This window comes from Haliotis rufescens, unplaced genomic scaffold, assembly GCF_023055435.1.
Source record: "Haliotis rufescens isolate VD_foot unplaced genomic scaffold, xgHalRufe1.0.p SCAF_30, whole genome shotgun sequence".
Classification (NCBI taxonomy): Eukaryota; Metazoa; Mollusca; class Gastropoda; order Lepetellida; family Haliotidae; genus Haliotis; species Haliotis rufescens.
The window spans coordinates 5,787,107-5,808,041 of NW_025964002.1; the positions used below are offsets into that span (position 1 = coordinate 5,787,107).

The 20,935-nt window shown below is 42.8% G+C and overlaps 2 protein-coding genes across 10 annotated transcripts in view; one reads left to right on the forward strand and one right to left on the reverse strand.

The window, feature by feature from the left end:
- Positions 1-986, reverse strand: part of LOC124143255 (cytoplasmic dynein 1 light intermediate chain 2-like) — a 38,341-nt gene extending 37,355 nt beyond the window's left edge. For all 5 annotated transcript variants that reach the window (XM_048380449.1, XM_048380447.1, XM_048380446.1 and 2 more), the window contains exon 1: positions 832-986. In XM_048380449.1, coding sequence (XP_048236406.1) covers positions 832-914 — 83 coding nt within the window. In that variant the 5' untranslated portion in view covers positions 915-986. The remainder of the gene's footprint in view (positions 1-831) is intronic.
- A 77-nt stretch (positions 987-1,063) lies between these two features.
- Positions 1,064-18,931, forward strand: LOC124143254 (ankyrin-3-like). Of its 5 annotated transcripts, none has more exons than XM_046512152.2 (9): positions 1,064-1,088; positions 4,372-4,637; positions 4,804-5,238; positions 7,186-7,264; positions 8,845-8,976; positions 10,556-10,694; positions 11,713-11,781; positions 15,955-16,071; positions 18,420-18,931. In XM_046512152.2, the coding sequence occupies exons 2-9, from the start codon at positions 4,395-4,397 to the stop codon at positions 18,685-18,687; spliced, it is 1,482 nt and encodes a 493-aa protein (XP_046368108.2). In that variant the 5' UTR covers positions 1,064-1,088; positions 4,372-4,394; the 3' UTR covers positions 18,688-18,931. The 5 variants fall into 5 exon arrangements, with proteins under 5 accessions (XP_046368108.2, XP_046368105.2, XP_046368110.2 ...); XM_046512149.2 differs by lacking the exon at positions 1,064-1,088 and adding an exon at positions 1,097-1,390; XM_046512151.2 differs by lacking the exon at positions 1,064-1,088 and adding an exon at positions 1,403-1,547.
- Positions 18,932-20,935: the final 2,004 nt, after the last annotated feature.

A 20,935-nucleotide genomic window follows, 5' to 3' on the forward strand; every position in this document is an offset into this window, starting at 1 on the left:
GCTAATTATAGTTCATTGCGTAACACTAAGACCTACTGAAAATGATGTCAAGTGTCAGGTTGTGCTAGTGGACTCAAAAGTTTTTGGCACCGTCTGTTATTGTCAAAACTCCTCAGGAGAATGGCAACTGTCCTGCCATAGACATAGACTGTAACCAAGGAAGAAGAATGTCTACAGAAGTTGTATTGGGCATAGACGTACTTAGTGTGCAAAGTGATGCCAGATTATTATTTCAGGCCAGTGAAATAACAGAAAGGTCTACTATCCCATGCAGACTTTTGCACATTTACTTGATGATGTAAATTGTAAATGCATGCATCTGTTGTTAATTGGCAAGTCACTTCACCTAATGATGCATGCTTGTCTAATTACTGTGCTTATTGTGGTGTTGTCAAAACAGTCAACAATTAACTGAATAAATTGTGCAATTCAAAACACATATATGCAGAAGCACAAACAACAATAACACATTTATGAGGAAAATCTGAGTGTGAGAGTGGTCATGAATGTGCCGAGACGATTGACAACAGGTGCTCGCAATTTCGTGAGTAGTCATTGAAGTCTGGGAGGTTCGTCTCCCGTAACACTCACCAGGTAGTTGTATGATATAAGCTCTGTGCCCACGTGTAAAAATATAATTGTTTTGGTGTGGATTGCTCAAAATTCATGCGTATCTGGCTAAAGGCAAAGATCATTATAATTTTGTCCGACACCCTTTGCAAAAATTCTTGTGCAGTTCTGTCATCCGGCATAACCGATATACGATGGAAAATGGAAATTATCAATAGGTAGATACGTTGATTACTGGATCTTGATTTGAAATGCAATTACCACAAATTTTGAGAGTCATCTGTTGAGCCATCATCCCCAACCGACGTGCCCATCCTGTCATCCTTTTCTCCGATGGGCGCCATGTTGCTCCGAAATGCCCCGTATCAGCTACTTCGGACCAACTCGGATGTTCTCGTGTTCAATATATATCAACCGGAATGTGCCGAACTTAGGCGGACCATGTCAGCAGACCGAGCGCGCATGCGTAGGCACCGACAGGTAATTCATGCGACGATGATTCATCTGTGATGTCACATGTAAACACGATGAATTTATCCGATAGCCTCCTTAAGTTAACTTTAAAAATTTGGAAATTTTACTGCACGCACTTAAGACAGTGCTACCGAGTCCTTAATTAGATTACGAAGTGGAGGTATCAAATATATTTGGTATACATTCACATCCAATCACTCTTGAGCAGACGAATATGTACCGCTTGACAGACGCAAGGATAACCCAAGAACGAGAGTTACCCCCCTTAGTCTTTTTTGGTTTCCCAGTTCTCGATACATCAGCAAACCAGAACTAGTTCGACTTCCGTATCGATCTAAAAATCAAAGTATGTGTCATTTCCTGTTGATAGATAAGCTGACGATTGTAATTTGTATGTGCTTAGACTCCGATTCTGCGCAAAACAGTTATAATTTGAGAATGACAGATAATGCAGATGGATCCATCAATATAGCATAACAGATCCATTACTGACTAAGAATCTAGTAAGATATATTCCAAAAGTATTTTGAATTGTACCTAGTTTACTATTGTCATTATTTTTCAATGTTTATGATGATGTTCTTGTAAGAGGTTAGTTTGTTGGTTGGTGGGTTGTTTTACGCTGCAATATTCTGGCTACATGACAGCAGTCTGTAAATAATTGAGTCTGGACCAGACATTCCAGTGATTGATATCATGAGCATCAATCCACGCAATTGGGATCCCATTAGTCGTCTCTTATGACAGGCATAGTTGCCTTTTACGGCAAGCATGGGTTGCTGAAGGCCTATTCTATCCCGGATCTTCACTGGTGGTGAGGGGTTAGGACAACTTGTAGTTTTGTCACAAACGCTGTTTTGTGATGCGCATAGATTTTTCAGTTTAAAGTTTAGCAATGCCTATATTAGGGGCCTACATGATCAATGGAAGTGTGGTAAATGCAAGACACACATCTTTTTACCTTGTATATACCAATATGGTCACTGTTGTCACCAAACAGGGATAGATAATTAGCCTATTCATGATGAGGTCATGAGGATAAAACTGAGGGGTCCTTGTCATAACCCCAGTGGTAAAAGTTAAGACTTAGGGCATCCCTAGATTCAAGTACTGTAGCAGCAAACCTCGAGGAGCCCACTTAAATTGATGATTGTTTTAACTTTTAACCGACAGTTCTTCATTAGAAGCTTTGAAATTTAGCTTTAAACTGAACTGTTGATAGTATGAACTATAGTGCTGTACAACATTTCAATGGACGAGCAGAAACAATGCACAAGTACATAGTTGCAATTGTAGCTGATCAGCTGCTGATGTATTAAGCAAACAGATAATTGTTTATGTATGAAAGGCAAGTTGGCTTTGATTCAATATTGCTAAATATGTCTTGATGGAGATTGTCTTGTCGTTGCCTTTGATGATAATGGGTCCTATCAAGAATAGATTTGAGTATTAATGCGCTATATTGGGGCACAGGTGGCCCAGTGGTCCAAAATGTTGAAATTTACTGTGCAGAGTTGCTTACCGTGTGTGTGCCAGAAACCTATGATTGTGGGTTCAAATCCCAGTTCGCCCTATTATTTGGCAAGGTTTGTCAGCACCATACTTGTGCTTCTGAATTTCATCAGAGTGGTAAATGTGAGCTACCTGCATCACTTTGGGCTTTTCTCCAATATCCAGCTGAAATGCTGTGATATTACTGGAATACTGTTCAAAGTGGCGTTGGAACCTAACTCACTCACTCACTCATGAGATATGTATCATGTCATGACAAAGTGTGTCGGTGTAGCTCTAGGAAGTCTAAACAGGACTGACCGAGTCCAACACAACACTCACTTAAAGTAGAGGGTGGTCCAGTCTAAGGTGCCACAATTCACTGTGTAGAGTTGCCTCTCTTAGGCTGGGATCTTTCCGGGAATTTTCTGTTGTGGGCCAATTCAGCACTGTATATTAGACAATGTTATAAAGCCCCACTGCATTTGAAAATGTGGGCCTTTATTAGATTTATGAGTCCAAGGGCCCTTCCCAGAATTATCTGAGTGTTCTGAGTGTGTGCCACAAAACTATGGGATCGTAATACCCAGCTCACTTCAAGCTTAGGTTATCATCAGGCTGTCATGCCATGATATGCTTGAAATACTCTTCAAAGCGGCATGAAACCCAACTCACTCACTCACTCACTCACTCACTCACTCACTCACTCACTCACTCACTCACTCACTCACTCCTCACTCACTCCTCACTCCTCACCCACCCACCCACCCACTCACTCACTCACTCACTCACTCACTCACTCACCCACTCACCCACTCACCGACCCACCCACCCACTCCTCACCCACCCACCCACCTACCTGTAACTTCTACTTTGTTAATTCACAGTAGTTGATAGTAGAGATGATGTATTTCATTCATAACTGCATGCATCTCAGGTTGGATCTTATGAAAGTCAAAAGTAGTGTGAGGCCATCTTCCACAAACCGATGCTAGTGCTTTCACTTGTTAGTCAAAGCTAAAGACTGGAAGTTAGTAGGGTTGCGACCGGGTACGAAAACTGAACTCGAGTACCCGGCAGACAATACCCGAACCGGACTTGAGTACCCGTAGTTCAATGTTGTCCTACTTGTTTGTAATGCTTTTGCGAATAAAAGGTCATCAAACATTTATTGATCAGTGTTAGAAATTGGCACTAGTCCTGTAGTCCTTACCAAACTGCCCAAAAGTAAAGGTATCCTAAGGACTAGTAGAAATTGGCCCATTTTAAGGGGTTTGCTATATGCTATCATTATAAGGACTAGTGGACAAAAACTGTTAGTTTCTAACCCTGTTGATCTATTTTAAGGTATTATGTTTTTTATTAAATGCCTGCATGGCTTACCTAAAACCACAAGTGACGCAGAATATCAAAGTAAATGCTCTTGTGTTAAAAACTTAGATACTTTTTCATGGAACTCGGAGCTGATACATATGCCACAGAGACGGCATTTGGTCTTTTTCTTTGTGTCATCAAGGTCAAAATACGCCAACACATTGGAACGTTTGTCCACTTTGTCGTCCATTTTGAAGTGACTTACGAGTTACGAAAGGCGATTAGAGTTATCTCCCCTGAACGGGTACTCGAGTCCTGAAAATTGGACTCGAGTCCTCGGCTACCCGACCTGTTATCGGGTACTCAAGTACCCATCACAACCCTAGAAGTTAGATAGTGCTAAGACTGATTTGTCAAACAATTCCAGGACATTTTAAATTGCGTAGGTGTCCATGGATTTTCAGTATTCAAAGAGTGACCTATAACAGAAAATTTGATTCCAAATTGTTTGGTTTGTTTCAGATGAAAGGCGTTAGCTAGCAAGGATGGCCCTGGACTGTGTGATGCTGACGAACCACCGTCCACAGCGTCAGCTCATCACCCCGGCAACAACTGACCAAAAGCTCCTGGCTGCGATCAAACACGAATCTGTCTCCACGGTCGTGCAGCTTCTTGCGACAGGCGTCGACATTAATGGCAGGGGAGACAACTGCTGGACACCTCTCACGCTTGCTTGTCGTCTGGGGAGAAAGAGTATTGTTAAAGTTCTGCTTGAAACGGAGGTGGAGGTATGTTTCACTGTATTCAAATAAAGCAAGGGCCCTTTTCATTAACCAAATGTTTAAGATTTAGTGGTTTCCTTTCAGGTATCGGTGTACAAAATTAAAGTTAAGACACACTCTGTCCCATTGTACTGTGTGGCCCAATTCCTACAGGTTTTACATTTTGTTTCAGCCTGACAACAACGTCTGTGCCAAAACAAGATCCTGTCCAGCTACATGTGACATCAACAAGAGCAACGACAATGGGGACACCCCCCTCATCTGTGCAGCCAGGGAGGGTCACATCGAGGTCGTCGAGGTCCTCCTGCAGGCCGGGGCCGACCCAAACCTCCCCAACCCGTACAGCAGCTTGACACCTCTTCTTGTTGCTATTGACAACGGCCACATTGAGACAGTGGCATCTCTTCTGTCACATGAGGCTGATGTGCAGCTGACTGACAATGTGAAATTAACGCCATTGTATATGGCCATTAAGGTGAAGGACTGTGATATACGCGACATACTCACTCAGCGGCTAATACAAGCAGGCTGTGACGTGAATATTGGAAGTCAGGACCATGCCCCCGTCTTCCTGGCAGCCAGACTTGGCTTCCTGTCCACTGTTGAGGTGAGGAGGGTCATCTATTGCTGGGGGGGATGTGTTTGTGGGGTTGTCTATTGCTGGGGTGATGTCTTTGTTGGGTTGTCTATTGCTGGGGTGATGTCTTTGTGGGGTTGTCTATTGCTGGGGTGATGGCTTTGTTGGGTGGTCTATTGCTGGGGGGATGTCTTTGCGGGGTTGTCTATTGCTGGGGGGATGTCTTTGTTGGGTGGTCTATTGCTGGGGTGATGTGTTTGTGGGGTGGTCTATTGCTTGGGTGATGTGTTTGTAGGGTCGTCTATTGTTGGGGTGATGTGTTTGTGGGGTTGTTTATTGCTGGGGTGATGTGTTTGTAGGGTCGTCTATTGCTGGGGTGATGTGTTTGTAGGGTCGTCTATTGCTGGGGTGATGTGTTTGTAGGGTCGTCTATTGCTGGGGTGATGTGTTTGTAGGGTCGTCTATTGCTGGGGTGATGTGTTTGTAGGGTCGTCTATTGCTGGGGTGATGTATTTGTAGGGTCGTCTATTGCTGGGGTGATGTGTTTGTGGGGTCGTCTATTGCTGGGGTGATGTGTTTGTTGGGTCGTCTATTGCTGGGGTGATGTGTTTGTAGGGTCGTCTATTGCTGGGGTGATGTGTTTGTAGGGTCGTCTATTGCTGGGGTGATGTGTTTGTAGGGTCGTCTATTGCTGGGGTGATGTGTTTGTGGGGTCGTCTATTGCTGGTGTGATGTGTTTGTGGGGTCATCTATTGCTGGGGTGATGTGTTTGTAGGGTCGTCTATTGCTGGGGTGATGTGTTTGTAGGGTCATCTATTGCTGGGGTGATGTGTTTGTGGGGTCATCTATTGCTGGGGTGATGTGTTTGTAGGGTCGTCTATTGCTGGGGTGATGTGTTTGTAGGGTCGTCTACTGCTGGGGGGATGTGTTTGTGGGGGTCGTCTATTGCTGGGGGAATGTGTTTGTAGGGTCGTCTATTGCTGCGGGGATGTGTTTGTGGGGGTCGTCTATTGCTGGAGGAATGTGTTTGTGGGGTCGTCTACTGCTGGGGGGATGTGTTTGTGGGGGTCATCTATTGCTGGGGGAATGTGTTTGTGGGGTCGTCTACTGCTGGGGAATGTGTTTGTGGGGTCGTCTATTGCTGGAGGAATGTGTTTGTGGGGTCGTCTACTGCTGGGGGGATGTGTTTGTTGGAGTGGCTGAAGGATGGAGCCTGGCAGCTACAGGGCTACCCTGTCCTCTGTGGGTTTCAGATTATGTCGACAATGAATGGTGATTTTAAGTTTAGAGCTTTAAAATAACTGATAAGTCTGAGTATCCCCGCTAACTGAGGACACAATATTACGGACAATCAACCTCTTTATTACAACTGTAACATGATTCCTGTGTACATAAGCCAAGTTCTGTCATTGTAGTTACCGTATTCGACGTAATAAGCGCCCAGGGCGCTCTCAAAATTAGATGTAGGGGGCCCTTATTAGAATAAATTTTTGATGAAAAGAAAGGTTGAAAGATTGTGAATTTCGTTGTTTATGCTGACAGCCCAAAAAGGTACAAAAGAAAAGTCTGTGCATATTATACACGACATATATTTTTCCAGAATTTAATTGCCCATAATTAAGGGTGCATGTAACACACGATGTCTTGTGTACATTGATCAATTGGAAGGGGTGCTAATTGGAATTGTTCACTGGCCAATATATTAGCAAATATCGCCGTGGGCGCTTATTAGAGCGGGGCACTTATTCTGTCGAATACGGTAATCATGTTAGTGTTATATCTGAGAGTTGAGTTACACCACTTCATGTTCAGTTGAAGTGGTAAATGTATTTGTAGGTGATGTAGTTGATAACATCAGTGTCAAAGTGGTCGCGGATGACACAACTGCCTCTGCAGATATGTGTCTCATCACTGGTTAATGTCATCCGATTTTTTCCCCCGCTGTGATATTTGGTGACAAAAGGGATTTGGTTTCAGATGTTGTGTGAAGCTGGTTGTGATGTTGATGTGTCCAACAAGTATGGAGTCACCCCTCTCTATGAGGCAGCAATGAAAGGTAGGTCACAGTGAACATGGCAGCATGCTGAACCTCAGCTTCATTGAAAATGTAAATAACTGTTATTTTGTTTCTGTTTATCATCCCATGCTGGATCAACCAGGACGAGTTGTGGGTGTGTGTTATGCAGACCCTGTCGGGATTCCAGGACAGATTGGTTTGTTTATTTGTTTGTTGTTTAACGGCGCACTCAGCAATATTCCAGCTATATGACGGCAATCTGTAAAATAATCGAGTCTGGACCAGACAATTCAGTGATTGACATCATGAGCATCGATCCACGCAATTGGGATCGATGACATGTATCAACCAAGTCAGCGAGTCTGACCACCCGATGCCGTTTGTCGCCTTTTACGACAAGCATACTCGCCTTTTACGGCAAGTATGGGTTGCTGAAGACCTATTCTACCCTGGAATCTCCAAGGGTGGCCAGCATGTTACGCTGGTGTTCAGAGGCAAGAGACCAGAGGATTGAGTGCTCTGGCTTCATGGCTAGGTTGTGTGTCATCATATACTGATGGCATGGCTAGTTGTGGAGGGAATGTTCATCATGTTCATCGAGGGAAACTAACATTTTTAGTCCACAAGACCTTATGATGATAACATATAGCAAAACCCTTAAAAAGGGCAAATTTCCACTAGTCCTAATGATACCTTGACTATTGGTAGTTTGGCAAGGACTATAGGACCAATTTCTAACGTTGTGTGAATCACTGGAATGTAAGGTCCAAACCTGATGGTTTACCAGGCCACCTTCATATAGCTGAAATATTGCTGTGAGGGTTGTGCCCAACAACATGATATTGACAACAACATTATCTGTTGTGCAGGACACAGTGACATGGTGTTTTATCTGTTGTGCAGAACACAGTGACATGGTGTTTTATCTATTGTGCAGGACACAGTGACATGGTGTTTTATCTGTTGTGCAGGACAGTGACATTGTGTTTTATCTATTGTGCAGAACACAGTGACATTGTGTTTTATCTGTTGTGCAGGACACAGTATCATTGTGTTTTATCTGTTGTGCAGGACACAGTGACATAATGTTTTATCTGTTGTGCAGGACACAGTGACATTGTGTTTTATCTGTTGTGCAGGACACAGTAGCATTGTGTTTTATCTGTTGTGTGGGACACAGTGACATAGTGTTTTATCTGTTGTGCAGGACACAGTGACATAGTGTTTTATCTGTTGTGCAGGCCACAGTGACATGGTGTTTTATCTGTTGTGCAGGACAGTGACATTGTGTTTTATCTGTTGTGCAGGACACAGTGGCATTGTGTTTTATCTGTTGTGCAGGACACAGTGACATAATGTTTTATCTGTTGTGCAGGACACAGTGACATTGTGTTTTATCTGCTGTGCATGACACAGTGACATAGTTTTTTATCTGTTGTGTGGGACACAGTGACATTGTGTGTTTTGTCTGTTGTGCAGGACACAGTGACATAGTGTGTTATGTCTGTTGTGCAGGACACAGTGACATTGTGTGTTTTGTCTGTTGTGCAGGACACAGTGACATAGTGTTTTGTCTGTTGTGCAGGACACAATGACATAGTGTTTTATCTGTTGTGCAGGACACAATGATGTTGTGAAGTACTTGTTGTCTCGAGGCTGCGAACTCAACAAGCAGGACATGTACGGCGTTGGACCCTTACACGTGGCATCCGTCTTCAACAACGCGGCGGCAGTCAACATCCTCATCACAGGTATGTTAACACGATGGAAACAATGTCTGTAGCATCCAGGCATCAACTGCTGGATGCACCTTTCAACCTCAGCATCATTGTTTGTTCATCCTATGATGTACTGTTGGTTGGTTAGTTTGTTGTTTAACGCCACACTCAGCAATATTCCAGCTATATGATGGTGGTCTGTAAATAATTGAGTCTGGACAGAAAATACAGTGATTAATATCATGAGCATCAATCCGTGCAATTGGGATCGATGACATGCATCAACCAAGTCAGCGAGCCTGACCACCCGATCCCATTAGTCGCCTCTTATGACAAGCATAGTCGCCTTTTACATCAAGCATGGGTTGCTGAAGACCCAGTCTACCCCGGATCTTCACGGGTCCTATGATGTACGTCCTACATGGGCTTGAACATGATGATCAGTACTAGAAGACTTGGCTTGGACCTGGGTTTGCAGGCATTATTATTTGAAGCCACAGATCCTGTCAATTATTACCTTATTATTGCCCCTTGGGGACTGGGTTGGAATAGATTCCCACCAACCTATGCTGGTCGTTAGAGGTGACCAAATAGATGGTGTCATTGTACCCCAATGACATGGATCATGACAAAGTAGGCACAATTTATGGTCAACAATACTTTAATTACTGTAAAGGCGACATTTCGGTATAGATAGAGGATCTCACCTGAGTGTGTTTTTATATCAAATATATCAACATGAGTTGATAAAAGTGGGAATACTCCGAGGCTTGCCGAGGATTTTTATCAACGAGTGTTGATATATTTGATATCAAAAGACACAAGGGTGAGATTATATTTATCATCCAACATCTCTCTTCCAACTTTTTCAGTTTGTAGACAGTAATAAGCGGTGTCTTAAGGGTAAAAAGTAATGCTAACAGCTTCATTAGCAGAATCATTAGTGATGTCATTTGATTGTGACATCATGGTAAACAATGATACCACAATGGTCTGCAAAGCATTGTGATGCAATTTCATTGCAGTGATATCTACAATGTAGATATAGCTTGATCTCACCCAAGCGATATCTCCTGTGGGAGCCAGTTTTGGATGACAAATCCTTATACCGTTGTCAAGCATGACTGAATGAAGAACATGGTTCAGAATATATATACAAAGTTGGTGGAGGATTAACAGTAGAGGATTAACAGTAACAATTGCACACATGAGTGGGATAACATGAGTAGGTAAGGTAATGATAACAGAAAGATAATACAGTAATAACATGATGGACAGAGAACACATACGGTGGAAGCCAATTAAACAGGATATGTTTACATTACGTGTGGTGATTATTGCTTAATGAGTTCATAGTGAGGCGGATAGGATGAAATAGCCTTGATCTCTGTTGATTGATGGCTTGCCAGACTTAATTGCTTACAGGCCATCATCAGATATATGAATATTGGTCAGTGCGACGTTAAACAGGTTATGAAAAAGAGAAAAGACTAAAGTTTATAAATACTGATCAGGGCTGAAACCACAATGAAAGCTTCTGGCTACTATCCCAGATGGCTAATGGTGGATCGTTTGTGTCTGTATCCATGGTAACTCTGATCTTGTATTTCAGCGGGCGCCAGTATCAAGCAACGTGACCAGAGTGGCAGGTGTGCTGTACATGCGGCGATGGAGCAGGGCTTCGCAGACGTCGTGGAAGTATTCCTGCGTCATGGCGTGGACATCACACAAGCTCCTACAAGTGTTAGAAAGTGAATATTCAGTGTTTTCTCCCTTCATGTTAATCTGCCACTTTGGCGCCTGGGATGGAACAGTTCCCCAGCATACTATACTTGCCATAAGTTACAACTAAAGTGTTTGTTTGTTGTTAAATGTGCACAATATTCCAGGTGAGGTGAGGTGAAATGGGGTTTAATGTCGCATCCAAGATTATTGCACTTATATAGCGACGTGCATGTACGTGTGTGTGTTTGTGTGGCTGCTTGTACTAGTCCGGACTGATGTCGATTTATAGTGCTAGCTCACTGAGATACCATGCCGCGGTTTAACATGAATACCCCACTCAGACACAGTATACTGACTCCGACTCCAGTCCTTGTTTTAGCCCCTTAATGCCGAGTGCCAGACAGGGTAACAACAAGTACCATCTTTTAAGTCTTTTGGTATGACGCGGTCGGGGATCGAACCCCGGACCTTCCGCTCTCCGGGCGGATGCTCTACCACTAGACCACGGAGGCGGTCCTCAATATTCCAGATACAAGTAGGTGCTCTGTAAATAATCTAGTCTGGACCAAAATATCCAGTGATTGACATCATGAGCATCGATCTACACAACTTGGATACGGTGACATGCATCAACCAAGTCAGCGAGCCTAACCACCCAATTTTATAGTCGACAAGCATGGGTTGCTGAAGAGCAATTCTAACCCGGGATCTTCATTGGTGCCAACTATAGTGAACCAGGTGCATAGGGTTGTTTGAATATACTATTATACTGTTTCTTATACTGTCAAATGTGTGTATCGATGCTTGTGATGTAAAAATCACTGGTTTCTCTGGTCCAGACTTATTTACAGACTGCCGTCATATAAAGCTGGAATACTGCTGACAAACATTAAATAACAAATAGAGTAAAATATTGTTAATGCTTTGTTAATAAAGCCTGATTAAATTTGATTTGAGTTTTACCTCTCGATGTCTTAGCCATGCTTGTTTTCCCGTGGTGTGTGAATCACTATCTGTATGAAAAGTCACCACCTTGATTTACAGTGAGACTTCGTTAACACGGTATGACTGGGATCATCAATATACCTTCGACTTATCCTGGTTTCAGCACAAGTGAGTTGTCATATGTAACATTCCCGTAGCGTGACATTCGCAGTAACTAACTCTTCTGAAATATTGTCCTTGGGTGCTTCACACGCTCACTCATGACCTCATTTACTTGCTCACTCGCTAACTCATGACCAGAATCCCCAAAGGGAGACTAGCATTGGGAACTGGGGATGTGTTATGATCAGAATTCCCACATGGAGACTCCCTCACACACTCACTCATGACCAGAATTCCCACAAGGAGACAAGCATTGGGAACTGGGGATGTGTTATGATCAGAATTCCCACATGGAGACTCACTCAAACACTCACTCATGACCAGAATTCCCACAGGGAGACTAGCATTGGGAACTGGGGATGTGTTATGATCAGAATTCCCATATGGAGACTCACTCACACACTCACTCACTCACTCATGACCAGAATTCCCACAGGAAGACTAGCATTGGGAACTGGGGATGTGTTATGATCAGAATTCCCACATGGAGACTTACACACTCACTCACTCACTCACTCACTCATGACCAGAATTCCCACAGGGAGACAAGTATTGGGACCTGGGGATGTGTTATGATCAGAATTCCCACATGGAGACTCACTCACTCACTCACTCACTCACTCCCTCACACACTCACTCATGACCAGAATTCCCACAGGAAGACTAGCATTGTGAACTGGGGATGTGTTATGATCAGAATTCCCACATGGAGACTCACTCACTCACTCACTCACTCATGACCAGAATTCCCACAGGGAGACAAGTATTGGGACCTAGGGATGTGTTATGATCAGAATTCCCACATGGAGACTCCCTCACACGCTCGCTCACTCACTCCCTCACACACTCACTCATGACCAGAATTCCCACAGGAAGACTAGCATTGGGAACTGGGGATGTGTTATGATCAGAATTCCCACATGGAGACTCACTCACTCACTCACTCATGACCAGAATTCCCACAGGGAGACAAGTATTGGGAACTGGGGATGTGTTATGATCAGAATTCCAACATGGAGACTCACTCACTCACTCACTCATGACCAGAATTCCCACAGGGAGACAAGTATTGGGACCTGGGGATGTGTTATGATCAGAATTCCCACATGGAGACTTACACACTCACTCACTCACTCACTCATGACCAGAATTCCCACAGGAAGACTAGCATTGGGAACTGGGGATGTGTTATGATCAGAATTCCCACATGGAGACTTACTCACTCACTCACTCACTCATGACCAGAATTCCCACAGGGAGACAAGTATTGGGAACTGGGGATGTGTTATGATCAGAATTCCCACATGGAGACTCACTCACTCACTCACTCACTCACTCCCTCACACACTCACTCATGACCAGAATTCCCACAGGAAGACTAGCATTGGGAACTGGGGATGTGTTATGATCAGAATTCCCACATGGAGACTCACTCACTCACTCACTCATGACCAGAATTCCCACAGGGAGACAAGTATTGGGAACTGGGGATGTGTTATGATCAGAATTCCAACATGGAGACTCCCTCACACACTCACTCATGACCAGAATTCCCACAAGGAGACAAGCATTGGGAACTGGGGATGTGTTATGATCAGAATTCCCACATGGAGACTTACACACTCACTCACTCACTCACTCACTCATGACCAGAATTCCCACAGGAAGACTAGCATTGGGAACTGGGGATGTGTTATGATCAGAATTCCCACATGGAGACTCACACACTCACTCACTCACTCATGACCAGAATTCCCACAGGGAGACAATCATTGGGAACTGGGGATGTGTTATGATCAGAATTCCCACATGGAGACTCACTCACACACTCACTCATGACCAGAATTCCCACAGGGAGACAAGCATTGTGAACTGGGGATGTGTTATGATCAGAATTCCCACATGGAGACTCCCTCACACACTCACTCATGACCAGAATTCCCACAGGGAGACAAGCATTGGGAACTGGGGATGTGTTATGATCAGAATTCCCACATGGAGACTTACACACTCACTCACTCACTCACTCACTCATGACCAGAATTCCCACAGGAAGACTAGCATTGGGAACTGGGGATGTGTTATGATCAGAATTCCCACATGGAGACTTACACACTCACTCACTCACTCACTCATGACCAGAATTCCCACATGGAGACAAGTATTGGGACCTGGGGATGTGTTATGATCAGAATTCCCACATGGAGACTCACTCACACACTCACTCACTCACTCCCTCACACACTCACTCATGACCAGAATTCCCACAGGAAGACTAGCATTGGGAACTGGGGATGTGTTATGATCAGAATTCCCACATGGAGACTCACTCACTCACTCACTCATGACCAGAATTCCCACAGGGAGACAAGCATTGGGAACTGGGGATGTGTTATGATCAGAATTCCCACATGGAGACTTACACACTCACTCACTCACTCACTCATGACCAGAATTCCCACAGGAAGACTAGCATTGGGAACTGGGGATGTGTTATGATCAGAATTCCCACATGGAGACTTACACACTCACTCACTCACTCACTCACTCATGACCAGAATTCCCACAGGGAGACAAGTATTGGGACCTAGGGATGTGTTATGATCAGAATTCCCACATGGAGACTCCCTCACACGCTCGCTCACTCACTCCCTCACACACTCACTCATGACCAGAATTCCCACAGGAAGACTAGCATTGTGAACTGGGGATGTGTTATGATCAGAATTCCCACATGGAGACTCACTCACTCACTCACTCATGACCAGAATTCCCACAGGGAGACAAGTATTGGGAACTGGGGATGTGTTATGATCAGAATTCCCACATGGAGACTCACTCACTCACTCACTCATGACCAGAATTCCCACAGGGAGACAAGTATTGGGAACTGGGGATGTGTTATGATCAGAATTCCCACATGGAGACTCACTCACTCACTCACTCACTCATAACCAGAATTCCCACAGGGAGACAAGTATTGGGAACTGGGGATGTGTTATGATCAGAATTCCCACATGGAGACTTACTCACTCACTCACTCACTCATGACCAGAATTCCCACAGGGAGACAAGTATTGGAAACTGGGGATGTGTTATGATCAGAATTCCCACATGGAGACTCACTCACTCACTCACTCATTCATGACCAGAATTCCCACAGGGAGACAAGCATTGGGAACTGGGGATGTGTTATGATCAGAATTCCCACATGGACTCACTCACTCACTCACTCATGACCAGACTTCCCACAGGGAGACAAGTATTGGGAACTGGGGATGTGTTATGATCAGAATTCCCACATGGAGACTCACTCACTCACTCACTCACTCATAACCAGAATTCCCACAGGGAGACAAGTATTGGGAACTGGGGATGTGTTATGATCAGAATTCCCACATGGAGACTTACTCACTCACTCACTCACTCATGACCAGAATTCCCACAGGGAGACAAGTATTGGGAACTGGGGATGTGTTATGATCAGAATTCCCACATGGAGACTCACACACTCACTCACTCACTCACTCACTCACTCACTCACTCATGACCAGAATTCCCACATGGAGACAAGTATTGGGAACTGGGGATGTGTTATGATCAGAATTCCCACATGGAGACTTACACACTCACTCACTCACTCACTCACTTATGACCAGAATTCCCACAGGGAGACAAGTATTGGGACCTGGGGATGTGTTATGATCAGAATTCCCACATGGAGACTCACTCACACACTCACTCACTCACTCCCTCACACACTCACTCATGACCAGAATTCCCACAGGAAGACTAGCATTGGGAACTGGGGATGTGTTATGATCAGAATTCCCACAGGGAGACTCACTCACACGCTCACTCATAACCAGAATTCCCACATCATGACCAGAATTCCCACAGGGAGACAAGCATGGTCTACTGGAGATGTGTAAGAACCAGAATCCCCACAGTGTTGCCAGCAGGTCAGAAAGTGCAGCATTATTGCTTAATGGACAAATTATCGATTATTGGAGGTTACCTGTATATTATGATTTACAGAAAACAGCCTGGCATCAACTTGTCAAATTGTGACTATTCAGCGAAAGACCAGCAGTGTTGAGATATTTGGAGGTGTTATGATGTTTTCACTGTGCATGCTGTATTATTGTGTTGAGTGTAATGTCTTGCATCTTGTTGCAGGCTGTCTTCCTTAAACAAGCTTTTTGAACATGGCCACAGGGCTGTGATCCGTGTCCTGATGAGAGGCTGCACCCAGCTCCCTCTGTACCAGTGTCGGGCAGGGATCAACGTCTTCAGGTACATGATGACACCTCCAGACATTCCTTTATACAACACATAGAATTCTCACACTATTCTCATGTGTTGAGGTATGGCATGTCGTCTGTCCATCTTTACACTAATCTTGTATTTCTAAGGCTGAAAAAATGAATAGTCTTGGTTCTCAGGCACCGCCCGCATCATCATTAAGTATGCAACATTTTTCGTTATTTATTTCCTTTTTCAAAAACAATAAAAAATGCGCATCTGCCCATCTTGTGTTAGGGTCATGGCGGCATTAGGAGTGTGTATGCTTGTTTATATAGGAAGGCGCTTTCTCAGTTAATGGAACAAGCCCCCCCCTCCCAAAAAAAAGAGAAATAAATAAAGTCATTGCCTGAGAACCAATTCCTTTATTTTTTTAAGCCTAAGGGAGAGACGTTATGGATGGCAACTTCTTTATTATGAGGAACACAAAGTTTCGGAGTACCGGGTATATGCTTATTCCTCCATCAGTTGTTGTTGTTGATGGATATTGCTGAATCATCTCTCTCCATGTTGATGGCTCATCAAGTCTTGAATGGCATTTAGAAGTGATATATTTCTGCTTGGAAGAGACTAAATGGATGGACATGAAACTCTAGTGTCTAACTACATGATAAGACTTAGCGATTTCAGTTTTGTGAATAATTGTTAAAAAGTGTTATTTTTATGAAACTTAAAGATCTTCGTCAAAGCTGAAGTACTGACTTCTTAGAAAGCCTTAGGCCAAGAGATTAGCTTTAGTTACTTATACAAATTAACAAAGATTAGACAGACAGTGTTGCTCTGTGGAACTAAATATTTTTGAGTGTGGTTTAACTTAAATGAAAACTAATCTAAATTTGAAGTACGTTATATGGAGTGTTGTATGGCAGCAACATTCAACTGCAAGTCTGAAGTTATACTGAAACATGGTTAACATTTTCCTCTAATAAGGGAGAAGGTCACAGGTTAAATAGGTTTTCACATTTAGTAAAGATTTAAGCTGAGAATAGTTATTGCATTCAGATAAGCAGAGCTCCAGATTACTTTTTGAGCAATTGAGTTTAACTCCATGGTTTCAATTTTAATTGGTTTATTACAATTTTCATTGGGTAACCAATATTTTTTCACTCATCTACTTATCACTCTATTGGGTTTTTCCCCAAATGAGTAAACATTTTGAGATTTAAAAGAAAATGAAATCATGTTTTAGAAGTACTGTTCTAAATATAAAGGCTTGACTCGCAAAGTAAATTAGCTTGTAATTGTTTTTCGGAAATAAGCTCCTTTGTACGCATGCTGAAGACACTTCATTGGGTATTTACGCGAGCTGTTTCTATACATTTGAGTTTTTCATTTAATGCATGTGTTTCTGTACACAAGTTGATTGAAAGTAATTGGGTTTTGAATAGTTTTGGGGGATGTTTTACGCAAATATGCAGCTTATCTGTAGCTCTGTATAAGAATATAGAAAGTGATGACATTATTGACAGAAGCAGTCGTAAAATGTCTGTTTTCATGATCACTGTGAATGATATGCAGCTAATGTCCTGAGACAGCAGTATAAATCCAAATCTTTGATTTGACATATTTATTAATAACAATTTGGACAGGCACTCTCTTCCCTTTGAATGTTGAGAATATGTTTGATTTATTTCTGTACTGAATGGACCGCTTCCGTGGTCTAGTGGTAGAGCGTCCACCCGGAGAGCGGAAGGTCCGTGGTTCGATCCCCGGCCGTGTCATACCCAAAGACTTTAAAAGATGGTACTTGTTGTTACACTGTCTGGCACTTGGCATTAAGGGGCTAAAACAAGGACTGGTCGGCTCGGAGTCAGTATACTGTGTCTGAGTGGGGTATACTCACTGAGCTAGCACTATAAATCAGCAAACGTTAAACCCCATTTCACCTCACCTCTGTACTGAATGTGGTGATACAATACATGTTTCCATACCATTGTTCTGTACAGTTGATGGAATAGAACATTGATGCTATTGTCCTAAATAAAACAGACCACATTACGCAGCCACGCTGTACGGAAAATTTATCTAGGAATCCAAACTGAGTGCCTCTGTCAGGAAAATTGGGATATTTTTTTTTATCCAAAATGGGGAATTTTTTAAAGTTAATTTTATCTTAACATTGTATTCAATGAGTAAAACCATACTCACTCACTCATTAACAAAGGTTAAAGGTCATGTAAAAGTTACATGTGCAGATATACAGTTATTTTGAGAACTCATTTCACTCAGCGCTTCTTCTCAATTTGTATCATAAACATTTACAGCTTTGTTATGATGAAAATTAATTAAATGTACTGAAATTCCATCACACATTTCTCAAATAAATTGACTGTCGACAGATCCGACCTTGACCTAGTGGAGCTGTTACTGGTGTCTGGTCTGAGAGGCAGTGCCAATGTGTTCCTGATGTCCCAGCATCCATCACAGCACCTGCTGGACCCCCATGTCGCGGCATGGCTGGACCGATTCCACAGAACACCCCAGTCTCTGCAGAACCTCTCCCGCATAAAGGTGCGCCGGTGCCTGGGGAACAAAGTCCTACACTTGGCTCCGCAACTGCCGCTTCCGAAGAGGTTGATTGAGTTTTTAACCCTTTCTCCATCTTGAGGTGGAATATGTGCCAACTAAAACACATGTGTTATCCCAGTGATTTTTACTTTGTATTCAATGAAACCTTAACCCAAACGTTGAAGGGGACGTACCGTCCTGCCTTGCGCTCCATCAACACTAGGCTCTAGGGTGGCTATAGTTCAGAGTCTTGCTGTACGTGATTGACTATTTGCTGTGCATTTCGGTCTCACTCTGAAACTCTCTACGTCCCTTAGGTATTGCTAGTGGAAAAGCCCTGCTTTTATTATTTGAAAAAGGATATTTGATGGATTGATCAGAGCTACCCTTTTTGGGGTATTTGAAGATTTCCTATGGCAGATTCCCATTGTGCTGTGTTGAGTTTCAAGGATTCTGCAACCCGTGCAATAATTTCTGGTTTGAAACATAGGGCCAAGGTTGCTTCTGATGCTACGAATGGTCATCAGTTATTGGTCATCGATTAAGAAACCGCTGCGATATTGGTGTATGTTTATTAACGGTTATTTCATATTTATTGCATCATGAAACATTTTTACTCATGAATTCTTTTGTGGCTAAAATGATTTAATTCTGAAACATATTTTGTTTCATTCTGCAGCTTAACATAAGGATTTTGTTGCTAGGCAAAAAGGCATACATTCAGAAGTGGTAAGCTAACTAGTATTGAATATCTGCATGTAGTGTGCAGAACAACTTGAAATTCCCTCAAACACAGCTTCAACCTTTACAGAAAACCACTGGAAACCAGAATTATCAATATGTTATATTGTTTCTCAGTTTGTATTGTTAACATTTAATAATGTAGGTGCACTAGACAGTCAGTGTATTGGACAGGATAGTGTAGCTGCTGCAGTAGCTCTGATGCTGCAATATTCCCGAAAGTCACTGAATGCTTCCCGGATGGTTGTTACTAGAGATGAGTATCGCCTGGCATCTTGCGATACTGACTGACGATACTACTGGTATCATGCTACACCAAATCAAATAAATCGATGGTTTTCCAAGGGAGACAACTCTGTCATGCTTTACAAATATGGCATATGGATTAGTCTCCCCTGAATCAAAGTTCTTCATACACTTTTGATATGGTAAATAAATATTGATGGCCAAATTGATATAAAAAATTCGCATTAAACATCTAATCAAACTTTATTTCATGTCTCGAATGTGCATTTATATATATTCATCTCTACTCCTGACCTTCATATGTTTATGTTAAGCTAGAGTGTATCACAATGTATTGGTTTTATGTGGTCCTGTGATCGGTGCACAGGGCACAAATCAGGTTAAGTGAAGCAGCGTCAGTCGCGGAAGATAGTTGGATAGGTGACCGTGTTCGTCGCTTGGCTCCTGAGAGTTTCTAGGTTCTGCCCCACACTGAAGCACATGTAACACATGTAACACATGCGGTGTCACCTAAGGCAAGTGACTTTGTTCGAAATATGCCTCTGTTCACCCAGCAGTAAAATTGGGTACCCGACAAGATGATTGTGACTGTTAAATTTTCTAGTGCCTGGCAAGGTAGCTCTGGTTGTATACTCCCCAGGGAGCTGAGAATGAAATTTGATTGCACATTGATCCATTGACCGGGGTTTGTGATTGCACGCACCTTGTTTATAAGTACAAATAATATTATTATTATTATTATTATTATTATTATTATTATCATTATTTGTTGAAATAGAGCTGCTTCTACTTATTTATGCAGATTGTTTTCATGGGAAGTGTCAGATTTCCATGTGGTTCAGTTTATATATATATATATATATATTTCAGAGTTCTATTCTATAATGGAAAACAGCTTCCTGACTGACTAGTTCTACAAATGGACAATCTTATGCATCTTGATGGCTGAGAATTGTTTTGTGAAAATCGATCACAAATTGCATCAGTACACATAATTTGTTATCGTATTGATTGGTGATTTGTGAATTAGGGATGGTATGTTCAGAATGCAATGATAAGGATTTCGTTTTCAATCCCAAGATTTTCCCTCATTCTGATCCTTGTTTGTTTTAACACCTGACCCCTTCCTGTGGATTTCACCAAGGTCATAAAGTCCTGCATCACTTTCCTTCCGTATAAAGCTGATAGGCTGTGACATATTTGAATTAAGGGGACACAGGTGGCACAGTAGTATAAGTTGCCAATGTTGCATGCCAAAGTATTTCCAAGATCCCCTGGATGGGGTTTTATCAGATCAGTACAACCTGCATCACTTCAGGCTTTCCCGAACCATGAGTAAACTAATGCACCATGATTGAAC

What these genes read in the sequence shown, in the direction of transcription:
- LOC124143254 (XM_046512152.2), top strand. Translation starts at nt 4,395, where the DNA reads ATGGCCCTGGACTGTGTGATGCTGACGAACCACCGTCCACAGCGTCAG. An exon ending in GCTTCCTGTCCACTGTTGAG is followed by an intron (nt 5,239 to 7,185) that starts GTGAGGAGGGTC and finishes ATTTGGTTTCAG; the next exon opens with ATGTTGTGTGAAGCTGGTTG. An exon ending in GCTCCTACAAGTGTTAGAAA is followed by an intron (nt 10,695 to 11,712) that starts GTGAATATTCAG and finishes CTTGATTTACAG; the next exon opens with TGAGACTTCGTTAACACGGT.